The 20215-nt window shown below is 42.0% G+C and overlaps 1 protein-coding gene across 2 annotated transcripts; it reads left to right on the forward strand.

Annotated features, from left to right (window-relative positions):
* Window positions 1-397: 397 nt before the first annotated feature.
* Window positions 398-19875, forward strand: kiaa0513 (KIAA0513 ortholog). 2 transcript variants are annotated; one of them, XM_047596556.1, is made up of 13 exons: window positions 398-523; window positions 9459-10021; window positions 11772-11871; window positions 11972-12045; window positions 12499-12569; window positions 12972-13197; window positions 13271-13311; window positions 13388-13460; window positions 14571-14648; window positions 14852-14881; window positions 17138-17218; window positions 18133-18227; window positions 18785-19875. In XM_047596556.1, the coding sequence occupies exons 2-13, from the start codon at window positions 9630-9632 to the stop codon at window positions 18832-18834; spliced, it is 1311 nt and encodes a 436-aa protein (XP_047452512.1). In that variant the 5' UTR covers window positions 398-523; window positions 9459-9629; the 3' UTR covers window positions 18835-19875. The 2 variants fall into 2 exon arrangements, with proteins under 2 accessions (XP_047452512.1, XP_047452513.1); XM_047596557.1 differs by lacking the exon at window positions 14852-14881.
* The last annotated feature ends 340 nt before the right edge of the window (window positions 19876-20215 follow it).

Consider the following 20215-nt stretch of genomic DNA (forward strand, 5'->3'; position numbering starts at 1 on the left):
AAAAAGACGGGAATCAAATTACAACCATCATTTATTAATTATTTAAGGAAGAATAGTTGGATTTAATACGTTTATTTACTTCCGCCCCCTCCTTTTCAAGTATGTAAATTAAATTAGAAATTATAAATATTTATTTTGCATTTTGCTAAAGTAAGTAAGCTCAGTCAATCAATCAGATAATAATAATAATAATAATAATAATAATAATAATAATAATAGTAATAATAATAATAATAATAATAAAACTGTATAGTCCAGTTGCTTCCTCGAAATAACTTTATCATAAAACTCAATCTTAAAATTAAAATTAAAATATTTTTGTTGTCATCTTTAATCACTGACAAGCCTGAGCGTTGATTGGCTGGGCTGGCTGCTGACGTCACAGGGTACCCCCGGTAGTGCTCGGCTCCCGTTCGCGCTTGCGCACTAGGCTCAAGCCCACAGCGCTGAGTAGGAGCTTCCACCGAGAGAGGACCGTGAACCGGAGAGACCGGAGACAGGGGCACCGGAGGGACGTGTTCACGTACGTACATCCGCTACACCTGCTACACCTGCTACCGCATCAAACATCTCTGTAAATGTTCCTGAATGCTCCAGTTCTTATTCTACGCTTTTTAAAATGCTGCTGTGACTGGCGCAGTCCTGTGTGTTTGAATGGCTCCGACTCGTCACTGTTTTCGCTGCTTCTCGGTTTGACCCCGTGTCGGTGCGTGTTCGTCCCCCGGTGCAGACTGACCGATGGAGGAGGGGGTTCCCCGGTTCTCCGGGTCTCAGTTAGCCGGAAAAATGTCTCCATGTTTGGGCTGTAAGTTAATCAAACCCGAGCAGCTTTTCCAGGAAACGTCAGCTCCGTGTTTATTCAGCGCCGCTTCCTCTCAGCTGTCAGTGCTCCCGGCCTCATTTGAATAATAATAATAATAATATTTAAATAAATAAGTAACGAGCTCCTTTCTTTTTCCTTTTTTTTTTTTTTATTTGGTTCCCATTTTGTCTCTAGAGACGCGGCGCAAACCAAACCCCATCCAGAGGAAACGCAATTTTAATTCTCTTTCCTTACTGGAATAAAAATGCGCAACAAATAAAACTGAACGCAGGACGTTTAATTAACAATTTTAGACACTTTTATATTCGGCATGATTATCAGCCACCCAGCTGTTTTTTTTGTTTTTTTTATCGTCGTGTTTATTGTTAAAGTCAGACTTTTGTCATTTGCGCTCATTTAAAATGGGCCGGTGTTAATATTTTAAAGGAGAAACGCTGTCAGCTGCACCGGGATGAAGAACGTGTTCCCAGATCAGTTTATTGTTTGTCAGACGTTTACATTCACTGACAAGCAATGAATTATAAAATCAGCCGATTTTTTCATGGAGTCTGGTGTGACCTTCTCTTCCCATGAGCTGCAACAGTTTCCAGATTTACTGGTAATTTAGACTTTATTTCCACTATGTTAAAATAACAAAATAAAGAAACATCAATATAAAAACACGACATGGTCATGAAGGTATCTTTTTGTTTTGGGAGTAGGATGAAATCAGTGAACCAGGAATGATTTTAATGATGGAAGTAATAACGAGAGACATTTATTTTGCGTAAAATATAAGTAATTGTTTATGTTAATGAGAAAGTTTTCTGCTTTTATTCGTCATATTTGAAACATGTTTTTAGGTTTTGCACAAACACCCACTTAACTCTCATAAATGAGCCTTAATCTCCGTGCTGCTGCTGTAATTGCCCTGTTGTGATATTATTAGTGCGTCTGCAGCTCCCGGCTGGTGTTATCTGGACATGCACACGGAGGACGACTTCCTCCCAGCTTTTCCAGCAGCTCATTTGTGTAGTCTGTTTGTTGTTGGTGTGTTGAGGCTCTCTGGGCTTATCTTGTGTTGTGTCCTCCCTCCGGCCGCTGTCTGGACACACAGGACAGACGGCTTGGAGTTAACCTCCGTATGAGCCTAAACTGTACTGATGGGCATTGTGACTGAATCAGTGTTGTAAGGTTTGAACCGAACTCACGAGAAACGACTAGAAAGAGAAAAGACTAAAAACAAAAGAGACAGAACAACCACACGAGAAATAAAACAGCTACAAAGAGACGCAAACGGCTGTAAAAGGACTCAAAAATGCTGCAAGGAGATGCCAGACAAGCATGAAGAAAACCAAACTATACATGGTTGGGAAATGACTCAGAATTCCTGCAAAGACATGCAAGGCAACAAATACACCTAAAAAGAGAAAACTTGAAACAGAACAGAAGACTTGCACAAGCATAAAGAGACACAGAGGCTGCAAAAACAAACAAAAACTGAATAAAAAGAGACGAAACTCATCCACAAAAAGACACCAAGGTTAGAAAATAACTCACAATTACTCAAAAGGAGACACAAAACAACCAGACTGTCACTAAAGACTGAAAAAAGACTGAAGGCGATGCTAAACAACCACAAAGAAAATCAGAGCCAGCACAAAGAGAAGCAAAGAAGAACAACCACAATGACACACAAATAGCCACAAAAGGACACAGACAAAAACCAAGCACAAAAAAAGACACCAACGATTGTAGTGGACTCAAAATGGCTGCAGAGAAACAACATAACTACAAAGAGAAGCACAACAGAGAAAGAAAACCGCCACGAGAGTCTTGAACTGCCGACAACGACACGCTGAACAACCACAAAAAGACGCAATGGTTTGGATATGGCTTACAACGAAGAGCAACACAACTCAAACCGCAACGACTGAAAAAGCAACAACTGAAATGAGACAAAAATATCTCAAACCAACTGCAAGGAGATGCAAAAGGCTGCAAAGACTCGAACTGGCTGCAGAGAGACGCTAAACAACCACAAACACGAGCACAAAAAACACCAGAATAAGACACAAAACAACCACAAGGAGACACAAATGGATCCGTGTGCAGCTGAAAATAAATATAGCCCACCACGTTTTTATGCAGGGCCACACGATATGCTAATTAATTTGAGTCTTTTTGCATATATATTTAAGCTAGCTATCCTAGCTAACTTTATCCTAACTTTAACTGGTACTGACTCGGTTAAAGTGATTAGCAAGGTCGTTTTTAAGCTATGGTGTCCTAATGTTAGCTTGCTAACATATCAGTCAAGTGTGACAGACACAATGAGGTGCATCCTGGGAAATAATGTAACGCGCTGGTGAAGTAGAACTTCACTGTGTTGAGCGTCACAGTGACACAATCTCTAAGAAAACCAGCGTGTTACCATTAGCATTAGCATCAGATTGCTGTGTTGACCTGGCTCTCACCTTTTCTTCTGTCTTCTGTGAGGCACGTTGTGCAACGTCCTCTAAGGACATATTGTGTTATTTTTATGTGCAGCTGAGATTCATCACCTCGTCGCCCACTTCTGTTTGTCAGCTATCAGTTATAATACGTGGCTGTGAAAGTTTACACAAGAATCTGCTTCTGCCACCACTTTCACTTCTTCCATGCGATAATAATGCTGCGCCATAAAAACCCCTTTTATCCAGCGAGAGTGTAAATGTGACTAAATGGATGGAGGAAGGGAGGATTTATGGTTTTAGAGCCGTCCAGAGAGCTGCCGTTCCCAACTCCTGTTGATAGAAGCTGATTAAAGTTCCTCTGTTCCTCTTAGCACCAACACCTCGCTCTGATAATCCAGTCCAGTTTGGTAGACTCTAAAACTGAACAACACTTGTGACTTGGCGGGATATCAGACTCTTATCAGAATCAGTTTCCTAACTCCACCTGGATTTCATCATGAGGCGTGTTTGAACCAATATAGATTAAAAAGTAATACCTCTGCATCAACTAGAAGTTCTTCAACCTTTCAGAGATGAGGCACTCTTACCCAAACATGACTAATGTTTCCTGACTGAAGGTCACAAAGAGACTCAGGCGGCTGCAAGAAGACATGCAAAACAAAACTACAGCGAGACACAGTTCATCAGAAAAAGACTCTAATCTGCATATGAGACAAAAACAAAAGGTTGGGGAAGCACCTGTAAAGAAAAACGTCAAAACTCGAGACAAAATAACCGCAATGAGACACAAATGGCAGCGAAATTACTCAAACCGACTTCAAAGAGACAAAAACCAAGCACGGAAACAGAAGAGGTTGGAAAAGGAGTCAAAATGGATGCAAGAACTTCAACTAAAACCTAAAACAACTGGAACGGGAAAAGACCTGAAACACAAAAGATGCAAAATAACTACAAAGAGGCACAAAGGCCAGAAAAAGGATTCAAACTCACCACAAAAAGACAAAAAAACAAGCACAGAAAGTCCACGAGACGCTGGAAATAGAATTTAGTAGTAAATTGGAAGATCCAGTAATTAAAATGCCTGAAGTCATGGGTTATAAATAAAGAAATAAAGATGGAGGCTGGAACTGCTCCTCTGAAGTGAAGCCATAAGCCAGGTCATAAGCCACGCCCCCTCCATCTTAGTGCAGAGGTAGTTAATATAACAATGATGCAAATTTCTTAGAAGTTTAGTTTTAGTTCGTTATTTGACGCTATAGAAGAGGATGTGACATAATGATGATCACAAGATGGCGCTGCCTGTATCCCTGGAAAAATAGCAACAGTTTGGCCAATGAGAGGAAGAGGAGAGGTGGCATCCATGTTTATATACGGTCTGTGGTTGACACTATAACTTGATTCTGGAGGAAAAAGTATTATCAACATGTAGATCAGTCTTTTATTTTTGAACTGTAGCTGATTTAACTACTTTTAATTCTGAACATGTTCTTATCTGGTCATTATTTTGTTTGCTAGCCTTTTATTTTGAAGCCCCCACAGTTTCCAGATACGTCCGACAGATGATTCACACTGTGAACAGTTAGAACAATAAACCCAGCGCTAATTACGCGGAAGAGAAGGAGAACTTCTCGTCAGTCCAGTTCCAGCTCTTTGAGGAACAGAATCATGATAAGAAACCTCGAGAACAAAGAAGGGTTTTTGTTTTGGTGGCTGAGACGCCCCAGTAGACAAAAAAATAATGGAGCCACTGAAAAGCTCTGCCTCTCAGATTGCACCAAACACCAAAGGATTGTGGGTCAGGGAAGTCCCAGGTTGGGGTTTTGGTTTCTGGGTTTTGTTGAGATAAGAGAAAGGGGGCGGCCCAATCTCGATATTCTTTAAAGCAGCAGCAGCAGCTGATTTGTTGTTTTGCTTTTCCCTCAGTAGGTTCATAAAGCCGCAGAGATAAATGAACAATGCTCTAGTTTTAAATGTGCTTGTGTGTGTTGGATGATATTTCCTGGGGCCTCGTTGCACAACATCGCTGACTTTCATGTGTGAATCAAAGCGAAAGATGACGAGGGTCTCGTGATGAGGATGATGAGGATGATGAGGGTGATGATGATGTCGACCAGTGTCTCCAACAAACCACCCCATCTTAGCTGCAGGAATAGCACCTGGTTGGTCAGAAATGCTACAGCGCTCTTTAATCGGGCCAAATGACGCCACCGTCCAGCAGGTGATTGTCCCGACGCCATCCGTCCTCAGTGGGGAATCACGACCGACCACGGCTCTGCTGCTTGGATCAGCTCCGACATCGACATAAAAGCCTCGAGGAAACACTTCACACGTCCAGAATCACCAGCACGACTCAAAGCGTGTGTCCATATGCTCTGTGACACTGGAACTGAAAAGATTCTGTTTAATCATGAATTTCAAATTGAGATTAATGTTTCTGTTACAAGAACAAATAAAGTATCTAATTTCATAAAAACATCTGCAGTGAAGACGTTTGGAGTTGACCTCTGACCTCTGGATGAGCCTGAACTACACTGACTGTTCATTTCACAGACGAGTAAAACATGGACTACAACAAACAGCGCTAATGGTGCTAGCTTTAGCATCAGATTAGATTAGATATGAGGTTCATTGTGTCTTCGTTTTAGGATATATTCTGTGTTCTTCTTCTCCTTGGACACAAAAAACAAACATCTCCTTAAATGTTTATGTGTGAAGGCAAGAAAAACGTACTACTTGGCATCAGGTTGCTTTTGTTAAGCTTTTCTTCTGTCAGAGACATGTTGTGCGACGTCCTCTGAGGACAAACTGTGTTCAGACTCTCAGCTGGAATTCATCACCTCGTCACCCACTTCTGTTTGTCTGCTTTTATTTATGATGTGAAGTTCACACAGTCTGATTCTGCTCCCACTTCTTCTTCTACGATATTTATGCTGCTCCATAAAACCTCTTTTATCCGGTGAGAGTGTAAATGGTGTTAAATGGATGGAGGCAGCAAGGAAAGCTCAGGTCTCCACTGACGTTCAGTTGACACAGAGGTTTGAAAGGAGGAAGATGAAAGAGTCTGGAGTTTATCAGGGTTCAAGGTTCTCTTCATTATTCCCAATGGGCTAATTCTGTAGCCAGCAGTCCAACAACAACAGTTCAAAATACATGAAATACCAAAAACATGATTTCATGACAGGATAAATAAATAAAATAAGTCATAAAGAGAAGAGTTCTTAAGTCTATTTGCCCATAGCATCACAGATCTGTGGCCTGAGGATGAATGTGGTCTGGTCTCATCTGCCAGAACAGAAGGAGCCTTCTTTAGTGTCCTAGTCCTCAACACATCCTCCCACAGCCTTGTCAATTTTTATTTATTTATTTTTTTAATGTTACTCTGAGCTAAGAGACGCTTTCTGGGCTTTTAAACTCCTTGTGGAAACTGGATCCGTTGCATGCAAAGCTGCAGAAGTAATGCTGTGGAAAGGAAGCAGATGCTGTTGCTGCCCTGATGCTATGTTTAGAACATTATCACCTCTTCACCTTGCACCCAGACGGCCTCTGCAAAGAGAAACCGAACCTGTTTGTACGTGTCTTTTTTTTTTTTCTAGCTGTGTTTCATATTTTTCGTATTTATTTATTTATATGTGTGCCTTTAAATCGTGAATCTGCAGAATTTTATGTTCTCGTGATGACAGTAAAGACTCTTGATTGTTGACTGACTTTCTTCAAAACCACCAGACTCCATTGACAAAAACTGTAATTTTACTTCATACGCAACTGTTAATTTTTATGCAGCATTGCATGGACTCCTGCAGGCAGCAGCAGTTGAGAAGTAGTAAATCAAACTTTAAGGAGGTGCTGAGATAAGTTTTATTTTTGTGTGTTTGGTTGTGTCTTATATAACCTCCTCATCTCCAGAGCTGCTGTCCAAACAAGGGCCCGGGGGCTCTCTCACCATGTGTGTTCAAGCTAACGTCGTTATAGCACGTGTGTGTTGTTCAACCAGAAGACCAAACGCTAAAGCAGATTAGCCGAAGGACAGAGTGCAGGATGAAGGACGGGCTGCTGTCAGGGTGGGGTGAAGAGTCCTAGGACGCCCTGAGTGGGAGGCAGCCGTGAGATACCCAGCTATGACTGGGCTGTTTATTTCAAACCACGCCAGAGCTCTGCCAGTTACACAATCGATGTTCAGAAAATGCAGCAGGCAGTGACTTACTGTGGGAAATGGTTTCCACACATCAGATATGATTGTTTAAGAGTTCATGTCTCTGTGGTTTCAGTGATTTCGGCTTCCTGTTATTTGCTCGTTTCTAAATGCTGACTTGAGAATAACGAGGAACAAGAAATAAACCGTCATCTGAAGGTTCAGGGCGGCCATCTCTGGTATCTCAAGGCTGCTTCTTTACCTTCTTTACTGTAAATCTCCATCTTGTGACATCAGATTGAGGAAAGAGATTCTTTTCCTATCAGAAAATCTCTCTTATGCTCTCCTGAACATCTTTGCTGATCAGAAACAACAGGAAATAACCTTTCAAGCATTCTTGCGCCTCACCTACTTACAGTTAACGCACTTCGTGATTTATTTTGCAGGAATGCACTCACTTAAAACACAGCCAGAGGTGGCCAGTGCATGTTTGGCCTTGGTTTTGAAATTTGAGGTAAGCAAGAACAAAATGTGTCTCAGTCATCCAGGTCATGATAATCCAAAGGCAACTGGACTTGTAGAATTTCTTGAAGACATTTCATCCAAGTAGCTTCTTCAGTTCTGATAAACTAGTGGGAAGTTGAGGGTTAAACAGGAAAACTCTGTGGGTAAAACCATCAGAAACTTGCTTGACCAGAAACTGGTGCCACTATTCCCATAAAGGCTGGTACTTACCTGTTGTTGAGAGTGTGGACTGTGTGCTTAAAGCTACTTATCCTATGAATGGAGCTCTAACAAAGCTATTGTCAGTGGGAGCTTTGAGGCTTAAGGTGTGAATGGTGTTGAAACTTAGCGATAGAAGTCAAGACTGAATTATAAATAATTGGCAGATTAAATCTCAGTCCACCTCCTCTGTTTAGAGAAGGTCTCCTGTGTTGGGCCATGCGTTTGTGGGTGGACTGTTTGGTTTCCCCAGTGTACAAGTCTGAAAATAGTGGCAACAGTTTCTGGTCAAGCAACTTCCTGGTGGTTTTACCCACAGACTTTTCTTATTAAAAGCTCAGCTTCCTACTAGTCGCTCAGACTGGTAGGCTATGATGTGATGGCAATGGCAATAAATGTGCCGGAATTAGCACAAATGCTAATTTTCTGCCTGGTTGATGTGTTAAAAACAAGCTGTGATAACTCCCAAACAAAGAACAAATTTCCTCGCTCTTCATGGAACAGCCTTAAGGATATTTTTGGCCTCAAGTGCCTCTTTTCACCCTGGTCGTTCTTCAACAACGAGTTCACTGTTTGGACTTGACAAGTTGGACTCACCTGGAAGATGAAGGTCGATATGAAATTGGACTTGGGAGTCAGGACATTCAGAATGTCAGCTCAGAGTTGGGCCACTGCTCTTTTGTGTCAAAGGGAGTCAGTTGAAGTGGTTTGGGCGTCCATTGGTGAGGATTTCTGCTAGGAGCCTACTCTGGGCAAAGGTAAACCAGGAGTAGAACCCGGGATGGACCCAGAATTTACTCAACTGGCCTTGGAACAACTCGGGAACCCTCAAAGGAAAAAACAGAACGCTGCATCTGGAGTTACTTGCTTAGCATGGTAGCATGCTTGAAATGGATTCTGGGATAACTGGATTTACCAAGTTCACATAAGATGCCTTCTTAGGCGTCCTCAATGAAACCTGGTGGCATCAAGGAGAATATGAGAAAGAAGAGATGAAAGTCAGGGGAGGAACTTTCTGATGTGTTTTCTAATCATTGTTTGATCTCTTTGGTCTGATCAGCTGATACTGAATATTAAAAGATCGGTATCAGATTGGAGGGCGGCAACACAAACTTGGCGTCCCTACTACAAACCAACTGTCTACAAAGAGATGGAAGACCATGGAATTGTTTTATATGTGGATGTCACAAAAAACTGGGTCAAATAAAAAAAAATCAAGGAGGTCGATTTGCTTTTATTTATTTACAAAGAAAATTGAGCTTGAGCATCATGTGTTTTCCTGGTAAATTTTAACCCGATAATAAAAGTTGATTCACAGTTCTAACTTTCTCTTTCCCTTCTTCCACAGATTGCATTGGTTTTGTGAGTTCACTGGAAGTGAGCGCCCCCTGGGGGTGAGATGGTCTGCAGCATCAAATCTGAAGACGGACGGTGGCCTCCGCGGTAACCTCCATCGGTGCCCTCCATGTTCCTGTGGAGCACTGCTTTTTAAAAGCTGCAGCGTTCGGTCATTTCCAACATGGACGGCGTGGTGGTGGACAACCTCATAGACTTTGACCTGTCCTCCCAGGCCACGTCTCTGAGTCTGAACGGGGGTCAACACCAGGGACACTCGGACGCTTTCTCCCCAGAGCCGGTGTCTTCAGAGGGAATCCACCAGCAGCCTTTACTGCCGGAGCCCATGGCGCCAACCAAGCACCACCAGCACCAGCACCAGCACCAGCCCGAGGACGGGGACAGCGACGCCACAGAGTCGGCGGACAGCGAGAACGACATGGACCCGCCCTCTCACATGTGGGAACTGAGGAGGTCGTCGTCTTCGTCGGCCCACAGCGGCGAGGACGCTGACGCCGAGGCGGTGGAGAGGAGGACGTTCATGAAGGCTTACGTGGAGAAGGTGTTCAATGGAAAGTAAGGAGCAGCACTTTATATTCACAAGAGTAATGATTTAAAGGTAATTGAAAGCCCCGCCCCCTTAGTTACTGTTGCCCGCCCGTCAAGCTTCTTGACCGGACAGTGTCTCAACACAGTTTTGATAACCTCCAGATTGAGGCAAGAGGAGTTACAGTTTGCAGTGAAGGGACATATCCAACATATGAAATGATGCAACAAAATGATGCAACAAAATGATGCAACAAAAGGGAAAATACGCAAAAGCACAACGGTCAATCAGAGAAATATCTGAGAAACACAGTGACCTCCACCTCAAACCCAACGGGCACAACCATTAAAACAAGAATAAGTTGTTGTGTTCAACTTTGGTGTAAACTGACGAAACACGACATTAAAACACGAGCTCCAGAAACAAGTTGCTACAAATGGAAATACTTAGATAAACACGCTGCAGTTCAGACCTGAGAAAACAGTAATTAAAGGCGTTATAGGGATTTACAGACATAATTATAGACTGCACAGTGGGTGATAATAAATGTTGCACTTAAGTGAACAAGTTCTAATGTTATTCCACTTGGAACCTCGGAGTTCTGTGGAGTGGGATGTGATGTGAAGAGGTGAGGTGAGGCTGTTCTTTAACAGCTAAAGTTAGCTAGCTAACGTGAACTAGCTAGTTAGCTAACATTAAGTCAACTAGCGTTAGTTAGGCTCTGCGTTCTGCCACGAAGCTACTGTGACAAATAATTTCCCTTCTGGATCATTAAAGTCTGTCTAAGTGTATATTAGCATCTTGCTAGCTTGACGTTAGCGAGCTAGCTATCACTATGGCTTTAGCCCGTTGTAGCCTTAGCTTGGAGCAGACGCATGTAGCGTGTTTATTTTCCAGAGGTTTAGCTGGAGTGTGTCCTTCACCGATTCACTATTTAGCCTGTCAGAGACCTTGTTTACATAGTGACGGTTGCTAGGATGTATGATTGGACAACGGCTGATTGGGGGCGGGGTTTTGCAAAAGGTCAAGGGTCAGGAAGGAAGGAAGGAAAGAGGCAAGGAAGGAGGGAAGGAAGGAAAAAGTTTCACTTCATTTACATATTTATTTTAAGATGCTTTCACAGATCAGAGATCGTCTCAGGATAAATAAGTGAATAAATAAGTGAATAAATCCTCAGACTAGTTGTGTTTTCCGGAGGCGGTGGAGGTTGTTTCCATGACGACTCTTATCTGATGCGTCGGCCTGGCGACCAGGGCGCCGGGTTCACGTCACATCAGGTCAGAGGCTCCTCGATGTGGAGCAGTGTGACCGTCACATGATCCTCCTCCAACGATGCTCCTCACAACACAACTCCTCTTTTATAAATCCTCCTCCTCCTCCTCCTCCTCCTCCTCCTCCTCCTCCTCCTCTTTCTCCTCCTCCTCCTCTTTCCTGGATAGCTGCCAGTCAGCCCTCTAGGAACAAGATGTTTTCTTCTGGTTTTATCTCCAGTGACTCAGCACTCTCACTCTTTCTGTTTCTCCCTCCTCCTCCATGTTTGTCCTCCTCCTCCTTCCATCTCTTTCACCTCTTCTACATCTTCTTAATTTTCCTCCTCTGCTTTCCCCTCCTCATTTCATCCTAATAATACAATAATACATCTAATTATGCAGCTAATTATGCAGCTATACGACCTCTGACCTCTGTTCACTCGTGTCCAGATCAAACTGAGACTCTTAACTTCCTGCTGCAGTGATTCATGTGTTTATTTTCTGTGTGTTTCTTTTGTGTTGCTGTCAGGGAGGACTTTGACCAGGAGGAGAAGGCTCGCTTCGGAGAGCTGTGCAGCGGCGACAACGGGAAAGGCCGGGAGTGGTTCGCTAAATACGTCAGCGCTCAGGTGACGACATGAAAAGAAAAGACCAGAGAGTCGAGTGCTTCTTCTAAACACATTAACATGTTTAACCTTTTAATTTGAGACATTTATCCTGTGTTTTCAGCGCTGTCACTCCAAATGTGTGAGCGAAGCCACTTTCTACCGCCTGGTCCAGTCGTTTGCAGTCGTTCTCTTCGAGTGAGTTTAAAATGGAAAAGATGATTTAAGTTAAATCGACTAAACATATTCATTGTAAATCAGCTGTGAGGTTTAATTGGGGAAAAGAAGAAGAAAAAAGTAGGAAAACGAGAAGGAATGGAGAGGAAGAAGAAGAGAAGGATGAGAAGAAAGAAGAGGAGAAAAGGGAGAATGAGGTGGTAGATAGAGGGAGAAGAGGAGTAGAAAGATGATATGAGTAGAAAGGAAGCGGATGAGGAGAAGGAGTAAGACGGAGGAGAATAGGGAGAAAAAGAAGAAAAGGGAGGATGAGGAGGATAAGGATGAAGATAAGCTGCAGGAGAAGAAGAAGAGGAAAAGGAGGAGGAGGAGGAGGAGGAGGAGGATGAGGAGGAAGTTAAGAAGAAGGAGGAGGAGGACGAGGAGGAGCTGTTTCTTTGAGTCCGTCCTGTAACTGAATGATGTTTTTTCCAGATGTTACCAGATGGACGACTACAGTCCAGCGAAGAACCTCATGACCATGTGCTTCACCTACTACTACACTGGTAACAGCTCACACAGAGATATGATACATAGATAAGACCTTATAGATAGAACACGTATAGATATAAAACGTATAGAAAAGACCTAATAGATATAACATGTAAAGATATAACACGTATAGATAAGACCTTATAGATATAGACACGTTATAGATTATAAACACGTATAGACTATAGATAACACGTATATAGACTATAGACCTTATAGATAGAACACGTATAGATATATATATCTATCGTTCCTTCCTTCCTTCCTTCCTTCCTTCCTTCCTTCCTTCCTTCCCTCCTTCCCTCCTTCCTTCTATCCCTCCTTCCTTCCTTCCCTCCCTGTAATAACTACCATCAGAAGTAAAGATCTGACCGTGTGAAGACAGGAAGTGATGTCGTTGGACTCTTCTTCTTCAGGTAAATGTCCCCCGTCTCCCTCGGAGCTGCTGGATCGCGGGGCTCTTCCTCTCCTTCCTCCTCCTCCTCTTCCTCTGGACTCGTACCTGAACAAGGCGAACTCTTGGCTCACGGGGAAGAAAGACGCCGCCGAGCGCCTCCTGAAGACCACGTCCAAGACCGACGTCAAGGGCTTCTTCGGAGGCCTGGAGAGCAAACTGAGGAGCTCCATGGCTCCTAAGACCGAGTGAGTTTCATTCGGTTTCATTCACGCTCTCTGAGACGGTTTCAGCTCTAATCCTTCTGTTTCTCTGTTTCAGTGACGGAGAAAGTCCACGTGAGATGAAGCCCAGGTCTCCAGGTAGAGACGTTTCTCCTTCAGGCTCCGCTGCTTCTTTGTGAAACGTGGTTTTTAAAAGTTTCCTCTTGCTCCTCAGTGTCGGAGGCTCCGGAGGAAAAGAAAGGGGAGAAGGTTTACCTGTACACGCACCTGAAGCAGCAGCCCATCTGGTGAGAACGCTCACAACAACACGTACGCGATCAGAGGATCAGATGTTTCTGGGTTGTGACCTTTAAATCAAACCCACACGTGTTAGAAATAGGACCGGGTGTAAAAAAATAAATACATAAAAACATCTGTGTTCCAGTTCAAAACAGTCTGGAGTCAGTTCAGCCGAGTTCAGACTTTAACTTAAAATGAGAAAACTGGAGATCTGATCTGAGCAGCAGCGCCACCATGTGGTCAGTAGAATATTGTATCAGCTGCTGCCTCTGATGGATCTCTACCTACCACTGGACCAGAACCAGGGACACATGGAAGGAAGGGAGGGAGGAAGGAAGGAAGGAAGGAAGGAGACACTAACCAAAGGAATGAGGTCACATGGTCCCAGAACATTCAGTACTTTTTAAAGGACGTGAATAAAAGTAATTATTGCCTTGATCAGACTCTAATTGGAAAACTTAACTGCATGTAAACATGTTACTCCGACTAAAATCGGAGGTCTCTTTTTCCGATTAAGACACCAGAGCTGGAGAATTCAGTTTTTTTTCCACCATGTAAACATTTAATCAGACAACTAACACGTGTTCATGCTCCACAACGCGCTGGCGTTTGACCCTGGAGCAAAAACATACAAAGAAGAAGAAGAAGAAGAAGGTAAACAGAGCTGGTAGAAGAACCACCTGAGGGACAGCGCCATCTATCTGCTCCACATCACATACGAGATTTAAAAATATACTATTGTTTAAATGTCGCTCTGACACATGAACGACTCTTGTTTATAATATCACGTAATGGGTCAACTGGAAAAGGGCCGTATTAACGTGGTATTAACCCCCTGAAAAGACACATATCGCCCCCTAGTGTGGAGGAGGAGAACAGTTATTAGATTTTCTCTGCTGCATGTAAACTGGGACAAGGACTGTAGTCTGGAAGTAGATTTTAGAGCATAGCTCCATTAAACTCTGCATGTAAACACACTGTTCACACCTGGTCTCTAACCTGGTCCTGGTCCTGGTCCTGGTCTCTGTCTGGTCCTGGTCTCTAACCCGGTCTCTGTCTGGTCCTGGTCTCTGTCTGGTCCTGGTCTCTAACCCGGTCTCTGTCTGGTCCTGGTTCAGGCATTCCCTCCGGTTCTGGAACGCCGCCTTTTTTGACGCCGTCCACTGTGAGAGGAAGAAACGATCTCCAACCACCAGGTGAGTCTGAGACCAGCTCAGGACGTTTTAGTGTCTCTGTCTCATTTAAATAAAGGTGGTGTAGGCTCTACTCCTCCGTCCTCCTCTGTCCTCCTCCTCTGTCCTCTGTCCTCTCTTCTCTCTTCTCTATAAACTGTTGTTCTCCTTCTTTGTGCATGATGACTTTTAAACCCTTTGTCTCCTTGTTCCTCGTCGCTGGGCAGGGGGACGCAGGACCAAGACCAAGACCAGAGGTCTGTCCTTCTGTTGACATTTAAAATAAATACAAATAAACACGAGGGAAGGAGTCGAGGAGGTAGAGAGTAGGTTTCTATGGAGACAGAGGATGTGATCAGATACAGGAGGAGGAGTGAGGAGTGAGGGTAAAGAAGAGGCGATGGTGAAAGAGGAGGAAGGAGGAAGATGAGAAGTAGATGGAAGGACAAGGAGGAGAAACGTGATGAGGAGGAGATTAAAAAAAGGGGATGAGGGAAAGGAAAAAAGAGTAGAGGGGAGAAAAGTTAAAAGATGGAGAAGGAGAGAAGGAAAAGAAGAAGGAGGAAGAGGAGCAGTAGAAGGAGGGAAAGGGAAATAAGGAATAAAGAGGAGAAGGAGAATGAGGAGGAAGAAGGAGGAGCAGAGAAAGAAGTGGAGGTGGAGGAAGATGGAGGAGGACAGTGATGAGGAGGAGGAGGAGCTAACAAAGAGGAAGAAGGAAGAGAAGGAGAAAATTAATAAGAATAAAACGAGGAGGAGGACGGATGAAAGAGAAGGAGGAAAAGTGAAAGGAGAAGAACTACCATGTCCTCCTCTTCCATGTCCTCCTCTTCCGTGTCCTCCTCCTCTGGTCCTGAATGTCTCCTCGTCTCTGTTCTCCTTCAGCTTTGGTTCTTCTTAGTCTTTTCTTGCTCCTCCTGGAAACACCTCAACCTGACGTTCATTCGTTAAGGAGGTGATTAATTAGTAGCGGTTACCATGGTTACCACTACTACCACCAGGACCTCCTCCTCCTCCTCCTCCTCCTCCTCCTCCTCCTCCTCCATCAGGAGGATTTAATCTGATTATTAGAGGATCAGCTCAAGTCCATGGAGACGTAGGAGGTGATTTTCCTGGTGAGGATGAGACTAGATTCTGAAATATCATCTTACTCTGGAATGTTGTTGTTGTTGTTGTTGTTGATTTGTGAACGTTAACATCCTGAGCAGAGCTTGTGTAACGTCTCAGCTGGTATTTATTTATTTATTTATTTATTTATTTACTTCCTCCTCTCAGCTCATTTGCTGCATGTCCTCACTCTTCATCACTCTTCTGCCTGGACTCTGTCTGCATGTTTCTCTCTGTTTACGGCCTTTCTTCATTTCCTCCACACACTGATATAAAATAATCAAACGTGGAGATTTGTCTCGTCCTGTTTGGTCTGTTGAGGTGTTTGTTTTCTGTCCTACGTTAACAAATGATCCACAATAAATCAAATGTTTTTGTTTTTATTCTCTGAAATAAAGTCGGGCTGGTAAAGTGACCCTAGACTTAAATGTTTATATAAAGTTTAGTTTTTTTTAATTTTTATTTAATTGAATATGGTGTAGACTTACAGTATTACAAATCAGATATTAATGCAATAAAATAAATAATATTATTTATTAAACAATAATATATTAAAGCAACTAATTATTTTAGATTATTTTTAAATTGCATAATTTATATTTAAACAATTTTATCTATGTTATTGATACTTATTTAATAATGTATTTATAGTATATGGTTGTAACATGTATGGGGTTTTAAATTTCATTTAAATACAAATTTATATGTAATTGAAAGTAACATATGAAATATACTGTTGTTTTATAAAACACAGGTTTTATAAATACTGGATCTTGACCCTGTGGTTTCAGATATAATTCATTATTGTCAACATTATACAAGTGTTATCTTCTGTTATATTATTAGATTATATTAATTTGCTCTTGTTTGCACCACACTTTTGTATATGTAAAAAGCTGTATCATCAGCATAATGATATATATTTGTATCTATAAAGACAGAATACAAGTGGGCCGAGCATAGAGCCTTGGGGTACTCCGTCAAATACGTCAATAATTCCTAGAAGGTGTTTGGTTCGTCGAGGCATGTAAACATTTTCAGTCCCTTGAACTAACACTCGTTCCAAATCATCTGCTTATGAACAAAGATGATTCTTCTGTGAGTGAATCATTTGTTGTGTTTTTATTTTGCTGCTGGCTGATATTAATGTTGTGTGATGTGTAAAGGAGTCGCTTCTTTTGGACCTGGTGACAACGGGAGCAGTTTCAGGGATGGATGTCGTTGTTTTACAAGTTCCAAGGAATAAAGTTTAAAGGTTAAAGCTTTCTTTAATACCGACACCCAGCCCTGGCCTGTTGCCTGTTGCCTGTTGCCCGTTACCTGTTGCCCGTTGCCTGTTGCCCGTTGCCTGTTTCCGTGGACGAGCTGAAGGTTTAAACTGACTCTTGTTTGTTTCTGTGCTGCAGGGAGAAGTGGTGTCACATGACCCAGGACGAGAGGGATGACAGCTCCAAAATTGACGAGAACATCGCCTTCGGCCAGCTGGGGTAAGGACGAGGAGGCGGACATGTTGATGCCTCCTTAGTTATTGCACACACTAGTTTTGGATTATCAAAATGATTTATGTTGCGTATTCCGTTGTGCAGTATCATTTTAGGACTTTGCAGGATCTTTATGTTCATGTGTACGATTTCTGTTGGTAAGATCTGGTTCGTTAGGGTCCCTGGAGACTGAAGTGTTCAGGTATGAGGGTTTAATCCATGATGTGTTTTATGCGATGGATGTTTTTGAAGATGAACTTCAATCACGGTTTATTCTGGATGTCCAAGTACAATATGTTGAGTTTGTATTAGAAAAGAATAGAAAAGCACTTTACTGTCATTATACACTGTATAACGAGATTGGAGAGCTTCTCCTTTACAGTGCAGACACAGTGTAAGTATTTACAGAATAGTGGTACTATTTAGAAAAGAGTTAAAATGCTAAAAATACTGACAATATATTAAATAAATATGAAAGAAATGTAGGAGGAAAACGAATGGACATTAGGACAGAAAACGCTGTATCTCACATAATTATACAATTTTCTATTGTTTTGTATATTTTGGGAGATTTGTTCGTATACTTTTGGTTTTTGTTCATCAGTCATTGTTGTCAGACTCCGCCCTTATTGAGTAATTTTGGTTCCTACCTATGTTTATTCATGGTGCGACGATTAAGAGGGTGACACTCTCCGTCTTATTACTGTGTATTGAGGTAATAAAGTTATGTGTGCTCTGTCCTGACGTGTTGATTAAAAGAAGCTTTGAACTGTAACATTACACCCACAGCCCAGAGAGTCAGGCCACTCCTAGAAACCAGGGTTACAGTTCCTTAGAATTTAATCTGAGGCCAAATCCTTCCGGGATGTTAATAGGCAGATTTTAGTTGAAACCTTTTTATGTTTTTTGTGTTTTTTCAGGACGTTCACTCACAACATGTTGGCATTTGGCCTCAACAAGAAGCTCTGCAATGACTTCCTGAAGAAACAAGCCGTCATCGGCAACCTGAACGAAGGTACGACCAACAAACGCCCGGTTTATTCAGGTTCCTCACAGGAGACCGAACGTTTGAATACATGGAAACGTCTTCAATAAACCTAACTGACCTTGGTTCAGCTTCTTTTGATGCATCAATGTCGCCTCCTGCTGGCAATTTATGAAAAGATGTTTCAGTCTGACAGGAACTGTGGGTTCCAGTAGCTCTTTCTGTAGCCTTTGGAAACTTTTATATGACTATTTGTGTCCAAAATATTAGCCAATATTACATCAGATCAGATTAAACCAGAGTCCATGAGTCCAGACGTGTTTCCATCAGTGTGATGACAGTTAGGTCCTGGTTTAGTTTCTATAAATGGTATAAAAGGTTCCACAACCTTCTGTAAAGAGTCTGGAAGCCACAAATAATCCACAGAGAGTCAGACAGATTGAAGACGACTGTTCCCCTCCACAGGAGTGGTCCACCAACAAACATCACTCCATCATAGTGGGAGAGGCACCAGAGGAACCCAGGGGAACTTCTAAGCAGCTAAACTTACGTTATTTGTGTTTTTTTTTTTTTTTATTCTTCTACAGAACAGTACAAGCTGCTGATCGAACACATAGAGAAGATGGCGTCAGAGTGAGTCTGAGGACATCGTTTCAACGCCTCCACGCCACATTTATCTGACAGCACAAACTTCATCATCAGCGTTTTCTGGTCACAGCCTGTAGCCACATCCTCTCATCCTGTATCAGCAATAACTCCACACAACCAGTATCTGTATCTCCTCCGTCCATGCACGCGTCCCTGCGCTGCTTTATGAAGTGAAACCGTCCAGTATAAACCCAGATATCCTACATGCCGTCCATTCTGTGTTTCTGTGCAGTGTGACACCGATATAAGGCAATAAGAACTCACCTTTCTGTTAATTTAGAGTCTAAATGTCACAGTTTGCTTTAAGGTTTGTTCATTCTGTATGAAAAGGGAAATAGAAAAGTGATTTTAGACTAATTCAACCATCTACTGACAGTAGCTTCATATCAGACACATTCATTGTGTATTTCAGTCCCATTTCCACCACTTTCAACCTGTTTAGTGAAAGTTGTTTTATGTTTTTTATTGAATTGTGAACCGTAGAGATTCCTCGTCCGTCCAAAGTGCCTTCCATGGAAGCGAATCTCCTCGTCTTTTAGTGGTCCGACCAAACACTAACGCACACGTCAACTCTCCTCCTGATGAACTCAGTGTAGCTGCATGTCGCCTGCTTCCTGCTGCATGTGTTTCTGTGTAGAGTGGTAGTTGTGTTACTTGATGTCGCCACCACAGGGCAGCATTGTGTCTTCAGTGTGCGTTTGGTTCTCTTCCTGGCCTGGTCATAGTCTCTGGTAATAATCTGATCAATGATTTAAATGTAAATACTGTAAATGTGTCAGATTGTCGTGATCATGTGCTGCTGTTTGTGAATGTTGCTGGTTGTAAATGTGTAAACTGTAGGTAGATGTTACCGTGAATCGTGGCCTAAATGTGCATCGTTCCTTCTGGGAATTTAACTTTTGCATGAAATCTGAGTTCATGTCGAGAGTTCGTCTGAGACAAATCAAGTCTGTAAGTGGAAGTAAATGAAGCCCCACACTGTTCAATATTTGTAAAAAAAATAAAATAAAATAAATAAATCATCATTAAATGCTGAACAAATTGTGTGAATTATATAAATTTGAGAAATTTAATATTTATTCAAATATGTTTTTATTAAAAAAAAGAATTAATCGTTATAACAGATTAGTTGCATTTTTGAGATGTTCAGATATTTGTTTTTTAACAAATAAAACATCCAACAATTAGATAATAGCATAAAATAAATGAAGTAAAAAGGATAAATTAAAGTTAAATGAAGTGAATGCATACAAGTACTATATGATACAAAATGATTTATAACAAATTTTAAATATTTCACAAATCATTTCTTTAATCGTGTATTTAATAATTTATGTTGATGAATCATTTTATGAAATACTGAACTTTTT

The sequence above is a fragment of the Mugil cephalus genome, chromosome 10 (assembly GCF_022458985.1).
Source record: "Mugil cephalus isolate CIBA_MC_2020 chromosome 10, CIBA_Mcephalus_1.1, whole genome shotgun sequence".
Lineage (NCBI taxonomy): Eukaryota > Metazoa > Chordata > Actinopteri > Mugiliformes > Mugilidae > Mugil > Mugil cephalus.

Bases quoted from the DNA above. Each gene is read 5' to 3' on its own strand.
- kiaa0513 (XM_047596556.1), top strand. From the start codon at position 9,630: ATGGACGGCGTGGTGGTGGACAACCTCATAGACTTTGACCTGTCCTCC. The intron at 14,649-14,851 runs GTGAGTCTGAGA...GTCGCTGGGCAG, and splicing joins AAACGATCTCCAACCACCAG to GGGGACGCAGGACCAAGACC. The intron at 14,882-17,137 runs GTCTGTCCTTCT...TCTGTGCTGCAG, and splicing joins GACCAAGACCAAGACCAGAG to GGAGAAGTGGTGTCACATGA.